This window comes from Diceros bicornis, chromosome 16 (genome assembly GCF_020826845.1).
Source record: "Diceros bicornis minor isolate mBicDic1 chromosome 16, mDicBic1.mat.cur, whole genome shotgun sequence".
NCBI classification, from domain to species: Eukaryota; Metazoa; Chordata; class Mammalia; order Perissodactyla; family Rhinocerotidae; genus Diceros; species Diceros bicornis.
This window is the reverse complement of record NC_080755.1, coordinates 48589076-48610083: the sequence shown is the minus strand read 5'-3', so window position 1 is coordinate 48610083 and position 21008 is coordinate 48589076. Positions and strand designations below refer to the sequence as shown.

Genomic DNA, 21008 nt, shown 5'->3' with positions numbered 1-21008 from the left:
ATTGATGATCTCTAAACCATTGTACAAAAACACCTTGAAGTGTCAAGCTTTAAAAATGAATCTTCTTTTCTCTTTCTCCTGTGCAGCTTGGATTATCCTGGCCTTGTCAAAATACATTCTCTACTTAGAGGTTGGAAATATTTCCCTCCTGGCTCCAAAGTATTGATTTTCTTCAACACTCAGCTCTGTCAGTCAGCCGAAGGGGTGAAAGGTGAAAGTTCACCCAGCAATGCTTGGCTTTACCTTCCTATTAATGTCATGCCCTTTCCACATTTGATCAGTTTATGTGATCACCAATCATATAGAACTGTTACCCCCCCTATTTTCCCTGTAAGGATACATTTAAGTCATCGAGAGATGTTAAAACAATTCCTGGGATGGACACTGGGCATTTGAATAGGCCAAAGATGCTGCAGCCACTTTCTTTAATGCTTATCTATTTCTTAAACAAAATTATACCATTAGATGATTGACTCAATTCCAGATGTTCTATATTCTTATCTGAAAATTAAAGAAGTCCATTCACTACTTACACATATAACCCTCTGTGAGCAATGCTGATCTATTTTGTTACTCTTGCTTTTTCTGAAAACTAATTACCCCCTTTACCTCAGGGATTCGAATTCAACTCCAAACTGAGCATTAAATGAAATGAATTTAATGATCTCAGCCCAGCCCCCCAACTCGGGGCAGCCAACCCATGTCACCAAATCTGGCAAGATATAATTTGGTACAATTAACAATCTATTTAAGAGCAACTCAGGATGGAGATAAAGCAACATGCATGCAATTCCCTTGCCCAAACCACAGAGAGTGCTGTTGAGTTTCTGGCAGGCGTGTTTCTCTGGTTCTCTCACACTTAGGCTGTGTGGGAAAGGGACCTCCTTCTCTACAGCTCTACTGTCCTTTGTGAACAAGTCTGACTTTCCTGCAGCCAGCTCTCCAGGGAAATGAATAATTAGACAGAAATAGAAGGCTTAATTTGGTCCCAAAGAGAGGTGGGGGGAGAAAGCATATGGAATTCAATTGAGAATGTTTAAGAAGAGTGAACAATGTTTTTAATGAGAAAAACAATCTTCAGTACAATTCAGTTTTATTTAACACACATATGTACACAAGGACATTCAGCATATACAGAATCTATTAAGTGAAGTCATCAAGAAATGTTTTGAGAGGCAGACATTTTAATTCACTTGCTGTGTACGGAGTTCAATCATTACATTTTCATACAGGTGTCACGTTATGTCATCTTTTGCTTATAAATTACCAATAAAGCCACATATGTCTCTACATTTAGAAGGACAGGTCCAAATACACTACCAACGAAGTCAATAAAATACTAAAAGCGTACATTGGGATGAGAATACAAAGTTTACCTCAGTGCAGAGAAATCTAAGCTGTGATGAAGTTTGGGACTGTGGTTGTCAAAATAGCCAAGGAGAGATGTGTGTTAACAAGAATGCAAATATTAGTCTAGCAGTTAGAGATGTCCGTCTAACCATCAAATATCATCCACTCCAGAGTTTTACAATCGTTAATATTCTACTGGCCAATAATTTTGGCTGTCTATGCAGACAGAATGTGTGACAGGCTGGCCCATGCCCATTGCCCAGGGGTTTTGCTCCTCCAGCCCTCACAGCTTTGTTCTAAGTCTCCATGGTGTGCGCCGTCTGTGCACTCGTGGTGGCCTGCCTACTGGTCTCATACCTTCCTCCTGACGCAGTGAATATTTTGTTTAAAAAAATCTCTAAGGTCTACTTTTACTTCATCATTCCAAAAGAGCCTGTAGTCTAGAATAAATTAGTTCCCATTTAAGTTCACAAAGTAAACATGTGCTGGGTATCCAGAAGACTTGGGAGCCCACTGGAAAAACCAAGCACACCTTTTGTTTACCTCAGGTTTCTCTATCTACATCAAACACAACAGCACGTTCACCAAACAAAGTCAACACTGTATAGTTCTTTGTTTCTTCCTTGGAAACTATATATATAATCTTTATAAATACAATGTACATGCATGTGGCATAAATTCACTTTTGAAAGAACACCCAAAGTCTACAACCAAGGAATAGTACAGGTTTGCCATCAATGGAATAACATACTTCACACCAATACCAGAGAGACGTTCTAGTGCTCTTAATTTCTTAACATGTTCTTTATAGATCTGTTTCAATAAAATAACAGATGTATTTGTTCCTGGACTGTGAGCCTACTTTTTTGTATATTACGTAAACTCTGACAATCCATGCTTTTTAGATTAAACGCTCCCGTTATCATTTTTGTTCCTCTGTAAACTTCACATAATTTCTCCGAATTTAATAAATCATTTTCTATTTTTGCATTTAATAAACCATTTTTGCCCAAGTAACCAACCAATCAACAATCCACCAACCAACCAACCAATCAAATCCCCAACTATATACAGATCAAGGTTTGTTAGAAGCCATTTTTACAAAATATTGTTTTATGAATTTTTTCCATTACTATGACCAAGAACCAGCATCATTTGATGAAAGGAGAGGAAAGCAACCTAGTTAAAGCTTACTTCAAAGCGTAGTGAATACCCACATTGCAATGTTTGCTCAGATTGACTGAGAGCCCTCACATTTTTATATATACTCCTGGATGCTTGTGCCATAGTTACTAATTTTCTAGGATACTTGTTTAATAGAAATGCTGCCTTAGTTTTAGTTTTTCTTTAGTTGATCAGTAGTAGTTTGAGGGGGGAATTGTAACTATTACATGATACTGATAGGGGTCGTACACAGGGGGACTACAGGTCTATAAAGTTTCTGGAAGGAAGGGGTAAACACTTTCTTAAAAAGATCTGTAGCAATAGACACAAGAGTTTTCTTTTTAGGTAGATGCTATAATTTCAAACTTGGTTTTTCATTACAAAAGGCCATTTAAGAGATTAGTTATAGTGGCTGGATAATTATATTAACTAGTTCATAAGTAGTAATGATTTTTATTTTAAACTACTAAATACACTATCATTTAAGCAGGATATGAGCATTTTAGAAGGTTAGGTGTCTGGGAAACTGTATTCTCCATGAAGAAAATTCTTTTTTTTATATTTCTCAAATACTAATTTCAAATTGGTTAGGTGTTAATAAAGAAGGTAGTGGCTAAACCCTAGGAAATTGGATTGAGTAGTTTCCCAGCAATTACCAGAAGACAAAACCCAAGTAAACAGAAAATCTTTTTGGTAAACAATAGTATGTTTTAGGAAATCAAAGGAAAATAATTTTGATAATTAGGACTGCCACAATACCTCAAAGCCCAATGTCAAAACAACCAGGTTCAAGCAGCACTTCAGAGGTGGGGTTTAGCTCAAAGAAAATGCTGATCTGGGCTGGGAGTGCAATCACAGTGTTTATTGATTTTCAGGGTCCTGGTGAACCAAGCAACAGGAGCATTCCCAGGACCGCTGGCTTCCCCTCCCTCTCCAGCAGGGAAAAACGACCTAGTGACAGAACAGCCACATCCTGCAGAGCGATGTGTGCATGCCTCTGAATCAATAGGTGGCATGAGCAGGGGTCTGCCCCCCGAGAACCATGCAGAAGTGACACAGACCCGGCTGCGCCCCTGAACGACACTGGTGTGGGCAGGCACTGTGGAACGACCCAGTGTGAGCAAGGACAGAGGAGTCTCAGCCTAGAGGGCTGAAAGAACTAAGAAGCAGTCAGGGCAGCAGACACTAGCACTAGACCATGAAGCGGTGCTCCTTCCCGTCGTGGGCCATCAGGATGACGTTGCGGTTGGAAGTCCAGATGAGCCGGGCCAGTCTGAGGGCATTGTGGGAGCCGGGGGAAGCCGGCTGCACGGGGGGCACCTGGTAGGTTTTAATACAGCGCAGCTGAGGTGCCGAGTTCAGCATGCCAATGCTTCCCAACAGTGAGGTATTCATCTGCAGGCACACAGGGACATGAGAGCACACGTGTCATTTAAAGAATCCTTTCTTTTTCCCTATCACAGAGTGGTTCAAGTGACACACACTTCTGGTCATTTTCTCCTCCACAATGCTTATTCACGTTCATCTGAGAGTTTATTCTTAACTTCTAAAGCGTTCCTTACAGTGTATTTGAAATTGTTCTGATGCTGTTACAGTAAATGCTTAAATCCAGTGAAATCCACAAATTTCACTTTGTGGCTAGAACTTGACAGCAGGAAAGTCCATCAATCTTTAAGAAGGGAGCTGAATCATACACGTTAATAAAATGGTTCAACCAGATAATATTTGGAAATTGTGGGTATTTCAAACTGCAGCCCTTTCTGTTCTTGAACAACAGTGCTAACTGTACCCCTGAAGGATGAGTCCATGAAGACAAGTTTTGGGACTTACAGTTAGTTCAAGAAAACGAGGCAAAGTTAAGCAGTAGACAGAGTGACAGGTTACTGGGCCAAAAATCAAAACTCAACACCCTCCCCATCTCCATTGACCAACTGCCTCCCTCCTCACCTGCTTTTTAAAAAATTCAGTCTCTGGAAAGCTCTGGTTTATTTTGAAGGGAAAGACCAAACTCAGCCTGCATCTCAAACTGCTTGCTGCCATGCTAAAGACAACACACTTCAGCACTTTATCCACAAGACGTTTTCATCAGCCGGGGATTTCTGCTTTTTGGTGGCTTTTCTGAATTTGATTTGAATTTTAAGTTCTCTTAATCCATTCACATAAATGAAAAACAACATGGAAATTATGGCTCATGAAGAACTACGTGTTCAGGTCAAAGAGCTAAATACCTTCTGGCAGTTATCTCGCTGAACTGTTAGCTGAGCGACGGAGTCTGAAGACTCCTTTCGATTCTAAATATTACTTTGCATTTTTTCAATATACGTCTTTTGTGCTATTACAAATCATATGGAAAGGATACTGAAAATCAAGAAAGAGGTCTTGGAAATAATATTTTTCTTTGCGCTAATTTTCATTTCCAATTCTCCTCCCCTGTAATATCTTCATCTAAATGTGTAAGATTCTCGGGATTTGTGTGAAGCATGCAGATTATGATCCAATGTATCCAAATGGTTGACACATGAAACCTTGGCAAATCCTAGGACATTTAAGATGTGGTATTGCTGATATCATGCTCTGCATTTGGATCAGTGCAAAATATAAGCCATTCCTTTTTCTGGCTCTTCTCAGCAGCAGGATGGTGTCAGAGGGCGTAAATCATAGCATCTCTAGCAGGATGCATGCAGGCTCCACTGACATTTTCACAATTTAAATCATCTTGAGTAATAACCCTTTTAAGATGACTAATGTTACTGATTTTCCTGCATTAATAATAGTGCCGAACACAACACAGAGGTGAAAAAAAATCACTAGTGTACGAGGTCACATTTTAAAACCAAATGTATGGTTATCATTAACTCTTTCTGTTCAAGTTCAGTTAACATTTAAAGCCAGGCAGTACCGTACTGTCATCCTCCAAAAGCCTCTTGCCTTGTTTCTTTCCTTCCTTTTTCCAGAAACTAAAAGATAAAAATCAATGCCTTATTGCTTTCTGGAGATTCCCAAATAGTTTAAATATAAATAATACTGGTGAGCTTGATTTGATAGTTCTCTCGTACAAAAAGTAACAGTACAGGGGGGTCGCCCGGTGGCGCAAGCGGTTAAGTGCGTGCGCTCCGCTGCGGCGGCCCAGGGTTCGCCGGTTCGGATCCTGGGCGCGCACCGATGCACCGCTTGTCAAGCCATGCTGTGGCGGCGTCCCATATAAAGTGGAGGAAGATGGGCACAGATGTTAGCCCAGGGCCAGTCTTCCTCAGCAAAAAAAGAGGAGGATTGGCAGATGTTAGCACAGGGCTGATCTCCTCACAAAAAAAAAAAAAAAGTAACAGTACCTAATAATTCAGTCCTCTTACAGCACAGATCCAAATGATCCAGAAAATTGCTGGTTAAAATTAACTGGCATCAACAGGCATACTGTGCATTTAAAAAATCTAATTTGTCAGTTGATAAGTAACTACAAAGTATTTTTCATTCTCTATGGATTTTCTAAGAAAATATGTATGAAGCTTGATTTCTGCGGGCTCAAATTGCTAGGGGTATCCAATATGTTCAGACACTTCCTTATTGTTAATTCTTTCCTTCGAATTTAGCCATGTACAAGAAATGGGTTGAGGGCTGAAGGGGGACAGAAAGGAATATGCTACAGATGGAGAGATTTCAAAAAGTCCATTATTATAGCTGGGTTCCCCTTACAAGCTGAGCCACCCCTCCAATGACTGATAAATCATTTGATAAACTGATTGATAAATGCCTTTGGTAGGGTCAGTCTTCCTGCCTCAGAACAGGGCTATGTGAAATTGTATACGGTACATAACTATTAAAGTTGCATACAGATGGAATGATGAAGACCGTCGTATTAACTATAATTTGTTGCTTCTCAGACCATCTTTTCCCTAACACCTCTTCAAATTAGAGATGAATCTGAAGTAGTAAGGGTGAGGATTAATTTTTCCAACATGCTCAAAGAACACTCACCAAAACAATCATTTTGTCATTCAATGTTTTCTTAACCAGTGACTGGCTATAAACTATGCTAAAGTAAGGGCAATTTGAGTCTTAAATGAATGAAACCTAGCTGGAATTATAATATTTGGTAACATTAATTTTTTTCTTGATTACAAAGATAATAAATACTCATTGTGGCAAACTCAATAACGAGGAATATAGAAAAGAAAGCAAAAATCCCCAAATCTCACTTCCCAGAGCCAATCACTAACATTTCGGTAAGCATTTTTCCAGACCTCCAAGTATATATATACATAAGGAGAGGCAGTTTTAAGGAATTTTACATCAACAGGCTCATATTAAAAGGCAGTTTCACAATCTGCTTTTTTCATTTGACACAATGTTGAGGGCAATCTTTTTATGTTAACAATTTAGATTTACATCATCCTTTTTAAATGGCTGAATAGTATTCTATTGTATAATGGAATAAATAAAAATAAAGCAAACTAATATCCATCTAATTTATTATTAGCATTTCTGAAAGAGGACACTTGGAGGGTAACGGTAAAATCTAGGTGAGAGAATTACGGGAGTATTTCATTATTAAACTCCCCTTGCTCAAATACCAATGGATACATTGAAGTGAAATATTCAAATTGTAGGAATACATTGTTGGAGACTCAAAGGGCTTGAAAGATTGCCAATTACATCATTCAACAGCTGAGTATATAAACTAACTAAAATGCAACTATGGCTTTTCCCTTCCCTTTAAAAATAATGCTTCACAAAACCAGTTCTGTGAAGATTATTTTCTGAACACATAGAAACAGATGTAATTCATCAAAACAGAAAGTGTTTTAATGCTATTCTCAGTGTAAGTAATGCTGCACACAAACCTTTTACTAAGTCTCACTTGAGTAATTATTCAACCAATATTTCTCATTAACACTCATTTCTCAGCACAGATTTTAATAGCTGATAGCTTTTGTAAGGTTCTGTATTAATAAGACTTCATTAAGTTTTCAAAATATATTACAGTACATTTACTGGAATAATATAAAAGTATTATCATACATCATTAGAACTAAACAAAATGTATCTAAATAAATCAGCAAAGTCCATTTGGGGAGAGCAGCAGTAGATCCAACACTGCTTTTTGGACTCTCTTTATTGCAAATAAAAACCTACTACACTTCTGGAAGAGGTCTTACTATATTTTCTTGATAAAGCTGAAATGATGTTTCTGTGCCTTCCATGTAAATTTCAAGACCAAGCTGAGAATAACTGAAGCAGGTAAGAAATGGGCTGCATCTTAAATTCTGACATTGGGTTTAGAGGCAGGAAAGACTTGGATGTTGCCTGAGTTGCTTTGGTGTTCTGACCCCTGAACACCCACACGTGCAAATGACACAAGGCAGCCCCTGGAGAAGAAGAGCGTGTGGACTAAGGGAACGTGCTGTGGCTCCACTGTGTGCAAAGGCACACGTACAGGCCATGGGTGTAAGTGTGCTTGGCAGAGCCCAGAGACAACAGCAGGAGCCTGAGAGAACTGGAAGATAAAAAAAAGGCATCTCAAAAAGATATCATCTAATGAATGACCTTGATCTCTGGGTTAGAAAGATACTAACCATAATCCTACCAATGAGCTGGCCAGAAACTCTGATAAAAATAGAAAAATATTCAAGGAAAGGATGAACATATCCAAACAGAACCTTGCAGATGTAGATTAGGGGAAAAAGGCTTACCACTTAGAAATTCAGGAAAATACCGTCCAGTTTCAAATCTGGCTAATTTAGGAGGTATTCCTTTACATAATGAATTACATTTTCTTAGCAGGAAAGAAGTTGAAAGAAAAAGAGTCTTGTTTTTGTTTATACCAAAGAAGAAAACGTGGATAGAACACAAGCTCCCTGAAAGCAGGGACCCCCCACGTGCTGACTCCGTCTCCCTGGAGCGAAGGCCAGCACCTAGCAGTTTGACATCAAATATATGTTGAATGAATGGAGCTTCACATGACACTCCTCTGGAATTTCAAGCGAACAGGAAATAGGGAAAAATCTGTATCAAAGTATAGTAGGTGTAACAGAGACCACTGTGTTAGGCACGAGCAGAAAAAACAGCTGGTAAGGGGACTCTTTAAAGAACCATTCCTGCAAGAGTCCAGTTTATGGCCACCTAATGGACTCGCTGTGGGATTTCAGTAGTAGAAAATCTAACTCCTATGGTTACCCACCGGGAAAAGTGAAGACTTGGTGAGATCTCTAAGGAAAAGAGTTTAATCTGAGCTAATTAAGATGCTGGAGATATACTCTGGAAGAAAGGATAATGAGAAAATAAACTGGAAAACTAAATTAGATGAAGGGCAGAAAAAGTCTGTGACAGATTTGGAAATTGTCATGCTTTAATAGCATGTTGTTAATTAAGCAATTTATTGTATCTGTTTTACATTTTATTAGCTATTGATTTTTTAAAAACCAGCATCAAGCTGTGCTGAAGTCTTGTTTAAACTTTTGTTTTTTTAGCTTTCAAAGCAATAAACTGAATCTCATAAAACATACTTGCATCCTAAGGAAAGTAAAGGTAACAAAAGAATTTTAAATTAACCTTTTTTTGGGGGGAGGAGCTGGTAATGTTTAATTTTTTTGTAATTATCAGGAGTAAGGTAACTAAAAAGAAGATGGGCTGGAGATTAATCACTGAAGATGAAACAAGTTCTAGTGTAAAAATTAGGTGCTCAAAGTTAATACTCATTTTCATCAGAATTAAACATAGACATTCTCATGAACGGCCAGTCAATGATACTCAGATTTTTAAAAATGTTTTGATAGCTTGGGAATGAAGAGTATTATGTGGAAAATCCTGAATGCAAACAAAAATGAGATTATATAACACCGAACATGAAGTTAATAGGAGGCTGCCTTTTTTCCCTATGTCCTATGCCCAGTTAGAATTGTCTGAATGTCTTGTGTAAATTAACAGTCTGGGCTGTGCTTCCCCCAATTCCCAGTTCCTTTCAGGCCAGGCCCTCAGCACACCATGCCCTTGCTTACCTCTGAACAGCCGCTCCCTCTCTCTAAACACCCACTCCTCCCTATCCTTAACACTGGGGCCTTCCTCAGCATCATCCTGTCTCAGCTCAGATGTCACTTCCTCTGCGAAGCTGTCGACAATGTTATTCTCAGGCTCCTCTCTGTACTGTAATTGCTGACTTATTTACCTGTGTCTCCCTCAGACCTGAAAGCCCCCCTCTTCCCAGATTGCTAATTGTATCCTCAGTGTACCCTGCATGCTAGCATCTGGCACATAATCGGCAAGCAATAAATACTTGATATTTGTTGAAAGAAGGGAGGGAGGGCAGGAGAGAGGGCTGGAGGGTAGGCTCCACAGGAAGCTTTTCCTAGCAAAAGCAGATCATGCGGTATACTTCAAAACCCTGTAGCATCTATGCTTACCTGCCAGAAAGAAATGTGGCTGTCAGTGTTTGAGTAGGTGGCAAGATATCGTCCATCAGGAGCAAAGGCCACTGCAGTGATTGGTCCCTTGTGTCCATGGATTGTCTAAAATAAAATTCAGAGTCATAAATTGTATGCATTCCACAGAACTATTACATGTGCACACGCAAAGGCATTTAGTGTTGAACAAGTTATGTCATGGATATTAGATACCATTATATTCTTTATTTTATTTACAAAGTCAGGTTAGAAAAATAGAAAAGGCAACCAAAGTTGTCTCATTGATGTATCCAGGGGTTTTGATCTTGTTCTGAGGAGTCTACCTGTCTCCTAGTTGGGAGGACAGCATGAGTCCAAAGGAAAAGCATATTAATGGGCAAACCAATGTGTGAATTCATTTACGTCCATTAGAGGGAAGAATTTTACAATTAATTAGGAAGGTAAGAAACCGATCACCAATCTATCCAGGAACCTCACTCATTTGAAATGAAAAACAACCAAAGCTGCATCATAACACCCCTGTTCTGGAAGGAGTTAAAAACTGTTAAGTGCAACAAAATATCATACATTTTTCATGTTTTATGCTTCATTTCCCACCAATAACACTGTGTTTAAATGCATATGGCTGCAATTAGTAAAAATATACACACACATGTGTTGGAGGTTTGAGCCACATATAAATCAAATACTATTAAAAACAAGTTAATAGGGATAATTTTGAGCCTTTGCCAAATAGCTATCATTGATTTAACCATGAATAAAAAAAAAAGGAAGCTGTATTTTAGACTAGGTCTTTGATAAAAGGTCTTTACTAATAAAAAATTACACTTAAGTTTAATGATATTAATAGTTATCAACAACATGGGGATACTAAGCAAATTAGCATAATATTGTATTAATGTTCCTACACTCAACTATTAAAAACCATCCCTCTACTACATTAACCAATACGCAGCCGGCTTGCAAGCTGTGGGTTGGTCTCCTCCCTTTGTCGAGAAAGGAATGGGGAAATGTGTTTCCTTGAACTCAGACAATACCAGGAAGGTTTGTTTTTGATGAAGGCTACTTTTTGATGAAGAAGTGTGAACCTTGAGTCTCGCTGAGAGCATGAGGCTCATGATGTGATTCAGCCCCATACATACTGTAAATTTCAGTAAGACCCTTCATAATTCGCATCTCAGTGATTAAAATGAGAAAGGAGGGAGGAGAGAGGGATGGGGATACAAGCACGTTCCTCAATGCTCTTAGGATTTTGTTCTTTCCTGTCATTAGACTTTCAAGGCACTGTGGGATCCAAAATAGTGCCTGTTTTCCAACACTCAGAGAAAAAATGTTATACTGGTATAGAACTGGGCTCTGGGCCGGCAGAGAACACTGCTCTGAGTCAGCCTGCCTGGTTTGCATTTGGCCTCCACTACTTACTAACTGTAGGACCCAGGGCAAGTTCTTAAAGTTACTTAACCTCAGAGTACTCACGTCCATAAAGTAGGAATGATGATGATGATAATGATATTGATAATACCTGCCTCAAAGAGCTTTGTGAAGATTAAATGAGTTAATATATATATAACACTCTCTACAATGCATGGCACATAATAAGAATTCAATAAATTCTATTAATATTTGTGCTACTCTTCTTTACTTAAAGATGACGAGACATATACACCTGAAAGTTGCTAAGAGAGTAGATCTTAAATGTTCTTACCACAAAAAAAATGGTAATTGTGAGGGGATGGAGGTGTTAGCTAATGCTATGGTGGTAATCATTTCGCAACATACAAGTGTATCAAATCAATACACTGTATACCTTAAACTTACACAATGTTATATGTCAATTGTATCTCAATAAAGCTGGGAAAAAAATGACCAAATGTAAACAATCACCTAATTCAATTATTTGAGTACAGTTTAATTAAAAAAAACTAAAACATAAACAGCCCTAATCATATATCCTGGAATCAGCATCAGCTAGCATACTAGGCGGTCCAGAAACAGACTTCAGACTGTGGCATTTTACTACACAGATGTAGTAACTATCCACGGTACTAGCCTACAAATGTGGTGCTAAATTAAGCAACAAGGTGAGCATGCTGAATAACTATTCCAAGAAACCAGCTTAACACCATCTATACTAGAATGAAAATTACTGTAGGTGGGGGAAAAAACTTAAGCAATTAAAAGGGAAAAACTGGCCATTCCCACTTACTAGATCAATTTAGTGAGCTCATTGGGAAAGCATCTTTAATTGTTTTTAAAATCAAGATTCAGTTCTGCTAAAAATCTGAAATTCTACTGAGCCAATCTGAGGCTACTTTATGGTTAAGATAGTTGATTAGTAAGGCTCTGCTTTATAACAAAGACCCTGAAGACCCTTAAGCTGAAACCAGATTGTAGATGTATTTGGTTTGGCCTGCAAAACGTTTTTAAAAAATGTTTTCTGAGCCCATATTCTAATTCATCAGATATCATGTAAAATTAAGATTTCTAGGCTCCCCTGAAAAACTGGAACCTCTGGCAATCTCGGGCCTTCGTTTGCACGTGGCAACATCAGCCAGGGCTGAGCAGAGGTGGCCCTTTCAGCCTGGCATTTGCTCTCCGTTTCAGCAGTCCCAGCCCTGACACAGAAGAGGGCCTGTGTCCTAACATCACCGCCTGGCTCCTTATTGCCAGCCTGGTCCCTTGCGGCATTTAATTCAACCCTTCCATTAAACATATTTGATTCAAGATAGTTTCTTCCATGCTCTGGGGTCCCACTATGCATCTAAAATGTGAGCAGACTAAAAGCTGCTCTAAGAAAAGTTGGCCCTTCTTGGAAGTCCCCCAAAGCCCAACTCTGTACAGGTATGGATTGATCCTCTTTCTGGAGACTAGGCCCTTAAATCTCAAAACAGAATATTAAGCCTGCCTCCTTCAGATCAGAATCCCTCCTTAATCAGCAACCAGAATGTGTTTCAGATGCAATAAGAGAATGCAACAGTGAGTTGGCTACAAACCAGCAGGTCCAAAGGATGGACCAACCCAGTGGTCTTGTTAACGTACCTCTCTGTGAGGCTAGCTAAGTTAGCCCTGTTGTAAAGGCAGAAAACCAGACACATAGGCTCCTTCAGAAAAGTCTTCATGAAATATTTCGTACTATGTCTTCATCTTTTATAGAGGGCCGATATTTCAAACATCCACTTAAATACTTCTGTGTCAGTTGAAGACACTCTTCATTATGTTACCTAGTGTCTCTAATAGGAGAGCCTGCGAATTAAGTTCATCTTGGAATTTTCTGCCAGGAAAATTTTCTAGATAAATTTTGTTGCTTTCTTTTATCATGTAGCAATAATTACATAATCTAACACGTGTTTGCTTTACTGTCTGGAAACTAAGAACTAAATTTACACTCATTCGATGTGTCTAGCAATAAATACTTCCTATTCATTTCACTAACCATTGTCCTGTTTTCCTTTGTTGTTGTTGTTATTGAGGTCCTGTCAGATACTGAGCTTAATTTGTTAGTTTCTTTAAAGTCTGTTTTGGACAAAGAGTGACTACACTTTAGATCAGAACACATCAACACACACACACACACCCCCCCCCAGTACATAACTGCTAGGTGCCCCACAGGGCTGTCTTTTAAAGCAACCTAGGAAAAAACCACCCAGTACTGACTGCAGTGTCAGCTGATGGACAGACCTGTTGTCTTACAAGAAAGCAAGTACCACTCACGGTAGCTCAGGGAAGCTCGCTGTTTTAAATGGTTTGGTACATCTGGTAGGTTCATTACAATCTCAGCCTAAGAGGTGCTTCAGCTCTCAGTGTAATGGAAATGTTGCCATTGTCTTTTGTTCAGAATCTCTGAACTTCTCAGATCTGTGCAGGCACCACCTGAACTGACTTGAACCTCTATTCTGGCATTAGAGATGCAGCTGCGCGGGGATCACTGCGGACTCCTAAGTGCTTTGCAACGGGACAAACCTGATGGTTGGGATCTCAAATGCCAGCTATAAAGAACCCTTTCCAAAACAACAGGTTTCAAAAAAAAAGGAGGTTAGGTCTACTTTTTATCTGCGAATGAGTATCATGTCTTTTTATATTTTTAGTCAAAGAAATTGCTGTCTTGAAAAGACAGAAATAAAATATAAAGAAATTAATCTAATTCAAGAAGTGCTATGAACAATAAAGGAAATCAAGCAATTATCCCGAGCAGGAGACAGAGTGCTGAATTGTTAAACACCTCCTCTCTCTTCTTCTCATGAAAGAAAAGGAAGAGAGAGGCAGGATTAATAATGAGCCACATCTGCACTTCCCCAACAGTTTTTAACAGGCACTTTCAATGTGCTCTGCAAAGAAGTCTAATTAACCCTGTTGCACAGAGAAAGAGAGACATGGATTTCTGAAATGCTTTGGTCAGCAGCAACAGAAGCTATGACTGTCTAGAATATTCTCTTTAAAATTGCTCTTTACATGATCTGTCTCTTCCTGGAGTTCTTGATATTCAGCTTCCAAATGACAAGTTTGAGAATTGAAACCAAAAAGTAGGACTCTATTATACTCACTTCAGAGATTGAACAAGATCAAAGAGAACAGTTTATAGTTATTTGCAGGTTTCATCACTTTTTTAAAGGGGAAGAAAAAAACCCAATCAAACAAAATGTTTTCCTACTTTTAACTAAGTGTGAAGAAAAGACATCTAAAAGTAGGTACAATTTTACTGTTATAAATACCATCGCAAGGGAAAGACTTATAAAGTACTGACTTGTATTTTGTATAACATTTACTAACATAAACTGAAAAATAAAAGAACTTGGACTGAAACTTCACAGCCCCTAGGTCTGCAGGGGCTGAGAGAGAAGAAGGCTGCCTTGGTCCTAGGCCTTCTAGGGGAGCAGCATGGCTGGTTTTCCATTAAGATAGGCAGTTGCAATTTGAGGGGTGCTTGAAATGTCTGCTGAGCTGAAAATATGCCCCCAACTGGCTGTATATGGTCTCTGAAATTTCTAAAAACACAATTATGCTTTTGGCTGAGGCATTGTCCCTAAGATGTGCTCTGGCAGAGAGCAAACAGGACAGACACGCTTTCAGGAGGTACAAGCAGGGCGGATGCCCTGACTTGAGGGCGAGCCTGAATGAGGTGCCCATCTGTGTATGGAGGTAGGAAATAGGTTGGAGACGGGCCAGGTATTCAGGGAAGTGAGTGCCTAGGAAGTGAGGATGAGCCCTGAAAAGAAAAGGAGAGGTAACACCAAAGACCTACAAATACTTATATTTTCCTAGTGCTGAGTGCTCTTAAGAATAACAAACACCAAGTGAGGTTCAGGGCACGCTCACCTCCGTTCCTGAAGCACTAACCATACATTGGTGTCTCTTACAGTTTGCAGCCCAAGTCAGAAAAGGGCAGATAAAGAAGGTGGACCAGGGTCTGATTTGCATGCCTTTCTGACATCCCAATACAGGAGGCCACTGACTTCATGGCTGACTGGCAGGGAGGTGAGTGCTCAAGGCAGAGAAGACAGCGACATTGCTCTGACTGACAGCTTTGTTTGTTAGGCAAGGAAAAGACTCATCAAAAAAGAGCCATTTCAAAAGAGTTGAAAAGTTAAGAATTAATCACATTCAAGGAAAAAACTCCCCCTTTCTTTTCTATGAAGCAACCAATTTGTGAAAATTTTATTACATATTTATGGTTCATTTGCTTAAGGAAACAAACTATAGATTCAACAAATAACTTAGGCAGATGATAATGCCATTTAAAAAAAAATAGTCTCGTCTCTGGGTGATTAGAAGGCTCAAGTAAAATTTAGTTATCACTCTGAACTAAGCCTTCTGCAGCCTTTTTGTGCACGGGCTCTTAAGGCCATATGATGTTGTCAAGAACATTGAAAGGTCACCCATTCTTTTCTGTATGTGGACAGGGCTGCCTTAAAGCAGGTCAGACAGAAGAAAATCTATTCTGTTTTCAAATATCTCTAGAGAAGGTTCCAAAACCTCCCCTGAGGACCCTTTTCTGTGTTTAACAATGTGTGCCGTCAAGAAATTTTTCCTGACATCAAATCTAAATCCAAAATGCTATGTTCTGTACTCAGTAGAGATGGAGAACACCTGGTCACCAATCTTGGCATCATAACCTTTTACAGACTTGAAGACTGTTATAGCAACTTGCCTCTTTTTTATTTATTTATTTTTCATTTTCAGGATTAAAAAAAAATATCTCGGTGACTATAACTTCTCCTTTCAGCTCTCATTTTCCAACTTTTTAATAATTTCTGTGGCTTTTCCTTAAATTCTCTCCAAGCTTTCAAATCATGACATCTTAGAGTTGGATGATATCTTAAACGTCACCTTACTCAACCATGTCTCAAAATGTGGAATTTCAAACCAGACTGAGTACTGGAACAGGCCACTGGATGTCATTAGAGTTTTATGTAACACTGTGCAGGGAGGCCAGCAATATGCTTATTTTATCAGAAAACTGCAATCGCGGCTGGTACAAGCTGGTCACGTTGTCAGCATGCAGATGGCCGACATTCAGAGTACTCCCAGCTATCTCTAGGAGAGGGGGGTGTGGACGCCTGAGTCCAATGGGTGGTCTTGGTTGTGCTAAAATCCTTTGAGAAGCCTCCACTGACAAAAACAGAGATTACCAGGCCCTGCTCTCAACCCTCCGCTACTGCACTTTCTAAAAGTCATTCGTACTAATTTTACATTCTGGCAGATTATTTTCATTTAAAAATGTACTCCCACTCAATTATTGCCCATTGAGCCTATTCTATTTCTATTCTATTTCTCTCTGTCTACTTCTCCAACTTACCAATTCTCAACACTTACATCATATCACTCGGGTGCTTAAAGACCACAGTTTGTCTCATAATTGTGGTCACTGAAAAAAACGAATCATGTAATTTCAAACTTTAATTTAAAAAAAATTGATTTATCAAAGGTCATCTGAAAACAGCTTTTGTCATCCTTCAAATAAATTTTAAAGTTGTATACTAAAAGGTATGTAAGTGTGCATTGCTGTGCTAGGCACTATAGAGAATCCAAAAGCATGGGAAGAAACTTTCGTAGCACGTGCTCTATGCCAGGTAATGTTGTAAATACTTTTACATAAACGTCTTAATCCTTACACATCAACCCTGTGAGATAAGAACCCCGACTTTACAGAGGAGGAAACTGAGGCACAGAGAGGTGGAGTAACTTGTTTTGATTAGAATCTGGGAAGTTGGCTCCACAGTCTGTTGCCTCACAGAAGACCAGGTAAAAGAAAACTATAAACAGCCAGTCTCCAATTTCTATACACTTGATTTTCATATAACTGGCACTTATGCACATTATACACCAATATCTCTAAATGGCTTTCCTATGCCCACTAACGAAGATTTTGAGCAATGTCGGTGGTGCTCGGGGCCTGGGCAAGCCTCAGCCCAGGCAGCTGCAGCAGGTGCTTGAGAGCAAGAGCTGTGGTGGAGCTGGGCCTTGCTGGGGAAGTGTCTGCCCCGCTGTCCTCCTCAATACCAGGAGGTCTCACAGACCCCCTAGACTCTCAAGCACACGTGGCCTGGAGGTGGCTTCCATACACAGGGGGAGTCTAGAGGAAGGTCCATTGGATTGGTCCAATCTCCCCTCACATCCTGGTGCTGTCCTGGTCTATCACAATCTCCCCTGCCCTGCCACCCCTGTGATAGGGATGACAGTCTGCACTCCTGGCAGAGGAGGCCCAGTCTCCCAAGGGAGCTCACTCACCCCAGCAGTCCTATACACCACACACATGGGGAGAGGCAGGGTACCCTGACGCACTGCAACAGCAGTAGATGAAGAAAAATTCTTTTCGTTGACCCAGCTCCAGCAGTTTAAACCTCTTAAAACAGAGGTTGAAGATTAGGAGCTGCCCTGTCCTTCTTCACTGCCTGGGAAGGAGGAGGATGGCCTGTGTCGGCTCCTCCAGACACCCAGGCCAGAGGAGGATGGTGGCCCCATCTTTCTCATCAGCAGCCTCCCTCCTGGTCCTGGGTGCCTGAAAGTTTTCACCCTCCCATTAGCTCATCTGTGCCCCAAAGAGGCAATACCTACCTACAGGCACCAAAAAGAAGCACTTCTTGAGGAAAGGATCATTATAAAATTAGGAGCCTGGCTCTTTTTCACTTGGCACACAAAATACAGAAAGTAAAAGTATCGACCCAAATGAAAGTAGATGGTAAACATACTCCTAAAGCTCTCTAGACTGAAGAGAGCCCAGCTTTTCTTATTGGCTGTACTAACTCCTGCAGTGTAAGCACAGAAAACTCCATGCTGCCCTTTGGCGGTTCTACAGTGATTCTGAATAGAGATTTGAGGGTTGAAAATGGGTTATCTCTATAATTTCTTTTCTTGATGGAGGGCTGAGGTGATGAATGGGTTATCTCTATAATTTCTTTTCTTGATGGAGGGCTGAGGTGATGCTTTTTATTCACATTATGCCAACTCTGTGTTACAGCGTCAACTGGTTGTGGCATTTTCCAATCCAAAGAGTATAGGAACTATTCGATGAATTGAGTTATTTTCTATCACTATCTAATTGAAAGAATATACATTCAGGGTGAAAGACGAGTAGATTTGGTATCATTTTAACATCTTAATGGAAAATAGATTTAAGGATAAATATAATAAATTGAGCTATCTTAAGTTTTATTATAAGATATAATGCCTCAAGTCAACAGACTTTCTTTGTTCCTTAAAAACAGCTGCAGTATTTATTGCCCATTTTAGTTACTGAAAGTTACTTAACTGTCATTTGAGGATAAACTAACTGACACTGATGAATTAAAACAGCTTTTCAATATCTACATATTTATAATCCTTAAGACAGAAGCAATAGCTTTTTAAATTTCTTTTGTGGAGGATTATACATTAACACGCATGTGCACACACATATTCACACACAGTACTTTTATCCAGGAATACTAAGAATCAACAGAAATGCTCAAGACTGTTTTACTATCGTAATTTTCCAATCTTAAAATGTAACAGTCATCATAACAGCAACCTCTGTTAAATATATGTACTAGTTTTAGGAGGTTTTCCCCCCTCCTATTCAACTGAGGAACTTTATCAGATTCAAAGAATAAATTTTCCATAAGTCTTGTCTATTAATGTCTAAGTCCTTCTTCCTCCCTTTCTGGCTGCAGATAAGCAGGAGCTGACCACACACATGCGTGCGTTTGCACGCATGCGTGTGCGCGTGCGCGCGCGCGTGCACACACACACACACACATACACAGACACACACACACAACACACCCCTTTCCTGCTTTATGAGACCAAATATTTTCAGGATGAAGTAATTATAAAATGCCCAATTAAATTATACACAATTGATACACCCTTTTTTTGCATATCGAAATGATCAATTTTGTAGAGTCATAGTTTGGATTTTGCCAAAAATCCCAAACATCACAAACTTCCAATTATTTTAAAACATGACACCACCAAGTTTTGGCTAATAAAATGATAGTAGTATATTAGTATTCTGAGTGAGACTCTTAAAGCTCAATAATGCTAACATAAGAAAAAAAATCTAAAAATATAATTCAAACCATAACATTTTTCATATAATTCAATATTTAAAAATAATTAAATTTAAATAAATTAGTTATACTCAAGGATACTAAAACACTGAATGCTAATGTGATTTAGAGAAATGTGGTTCAGTTTTAAATAAAAGGATAATGAATAAATGTTAGCAAATGTTCGCAGTGCTGGTATGAAATAGTTATAAAACACTTATTACAGTATAACTCGCATATGCTTAAAAAGTTACAGAAAATGTTTTCTTTAGATTTGGGCAGACCCAAAACTAAATATTTTTTATAAGTATTTCTAATATAAATCTATTCAAACCCACGCTAAAAGTCTTAAAACGAACAAAGTTTTGCCTTTGTATTCTTGGACTATGAAAATTCTGTTGTTAAGTATTCAAGAGATTCCTAAGAACTGGACAACATAAAATGGTTATATAAGTTTTCAAAGAAGACAGGAGAAAATATTGTTAAAGGTAATACTGTGCCACAAAAGTAAATCCCTATTGCTTCCACTTGGAGCGCCTCAGGAACATGAAAGGTCTTGTCTGTCTCTGTACCCTCTCAAACATTATAGGCCCTTATACAGCAGGCCTTCAGCAGACACATGTCCATCTTAACCGACGGAACTCCGCAGTTTTGTGGGCTCTGATCTGAGTTAAGGGTAACAGAAGATGGTTTCAGCTAGAGTAGGACAGGGCCTTCACACATGTTCTCATTTCCTCACCTCTCATCTCCCTGGTTTAGTGACATAAAATCGTCTTACATAAGATTGCACGAAAGCTACAGAATTTATATTTTTCAAAAACACACTTCAAAAGGATTTAACATTTTCATCATTCCAAAAAGAGAAATCACTTGAAAGTGCTAAAGAAAATTAAGGCATTACATAAATTTTTAAAATTCATACATATATTAATGAATATGTTACCATATCTTTTGGTTCATATTTATTTTGGAGAATGATAGCGTACATCTACTAATACAGATTCAGGAATTTTACACTTTTATGTGTGGTTTATTATGCATCTTCAACTTACTAAAACAGAAAATCAATTAGTCTGGAACATAACCTAATTAATGTTCTATATTAAAAGGTCCAAAAGAAATGCCAAGTTATAAAAATATAAAATCACTCTCCTAACTTTGATGTAGTATTCAAAATTTTTCTCAATATTTAAATAGGAATAAAATAACATAGTAATATATGTAGACCTTTTTTTCACGTAGCAAGTGCATTTGGCAATATACCAGAGCAATCACTGTGGCAAAACAGCACTGACACTACTTGTCAGTCCTCTGACTTACTCTTAGACTGTCCCACATTTATGTAGTGGATTAAATTTGTCCTTGCTGGTTTTACGAATGGAAAAAATTTTCTGAGACACAATTTCTTATGTGTAAAATAAAGATAATATCTGTCTTGTCTACCTCATGGGATTAATTATCTTTAGGACAAGTGTACTTAAAAATGTTTATTGAGGGGCTGGCCCGGTGGTGTAGTGGTTAAGTTCACATGCTCCGCTTTGGCAGCCCGGGGTTTGCAGGTTCAGATCCTGGGCGC

At 38.9% G+C, this 21008-nt stretch overlaps 1 protein-coding gene across 4 annotated transcripts in view; it reads right to left on the bottom strand.

Annotated features, from left to right (window-relative positions):
* Positions 1-1041: 1041 nt before the first annotated feature.
* Positions 1042-21008, bottom strand: part of WDR7 (WD repeat domain 7) — a 359360-nt gene continuing 339393 nt past the window's right edge. For all 4 annotated transcript variants that reach the window (XM_058557197.1, XM_058557200.1, XM_058557199.1 and 1 more), the window contains 2 exons: positions 9909-10013; positions 1042-3909 (listed from right to left, as the gene is read on the bottom strand). In XM_058557197.1, coding sequence (XP_058413180.1) covers positions 3706-3909; positions 9909-10013 — 309 coding nt within the window. In that variant the 3' untranslated portion in view covers positions 1042-3705. The remainder of the gene's footprint in view (positions 3910-9908; positions 10014-21008) is intronic.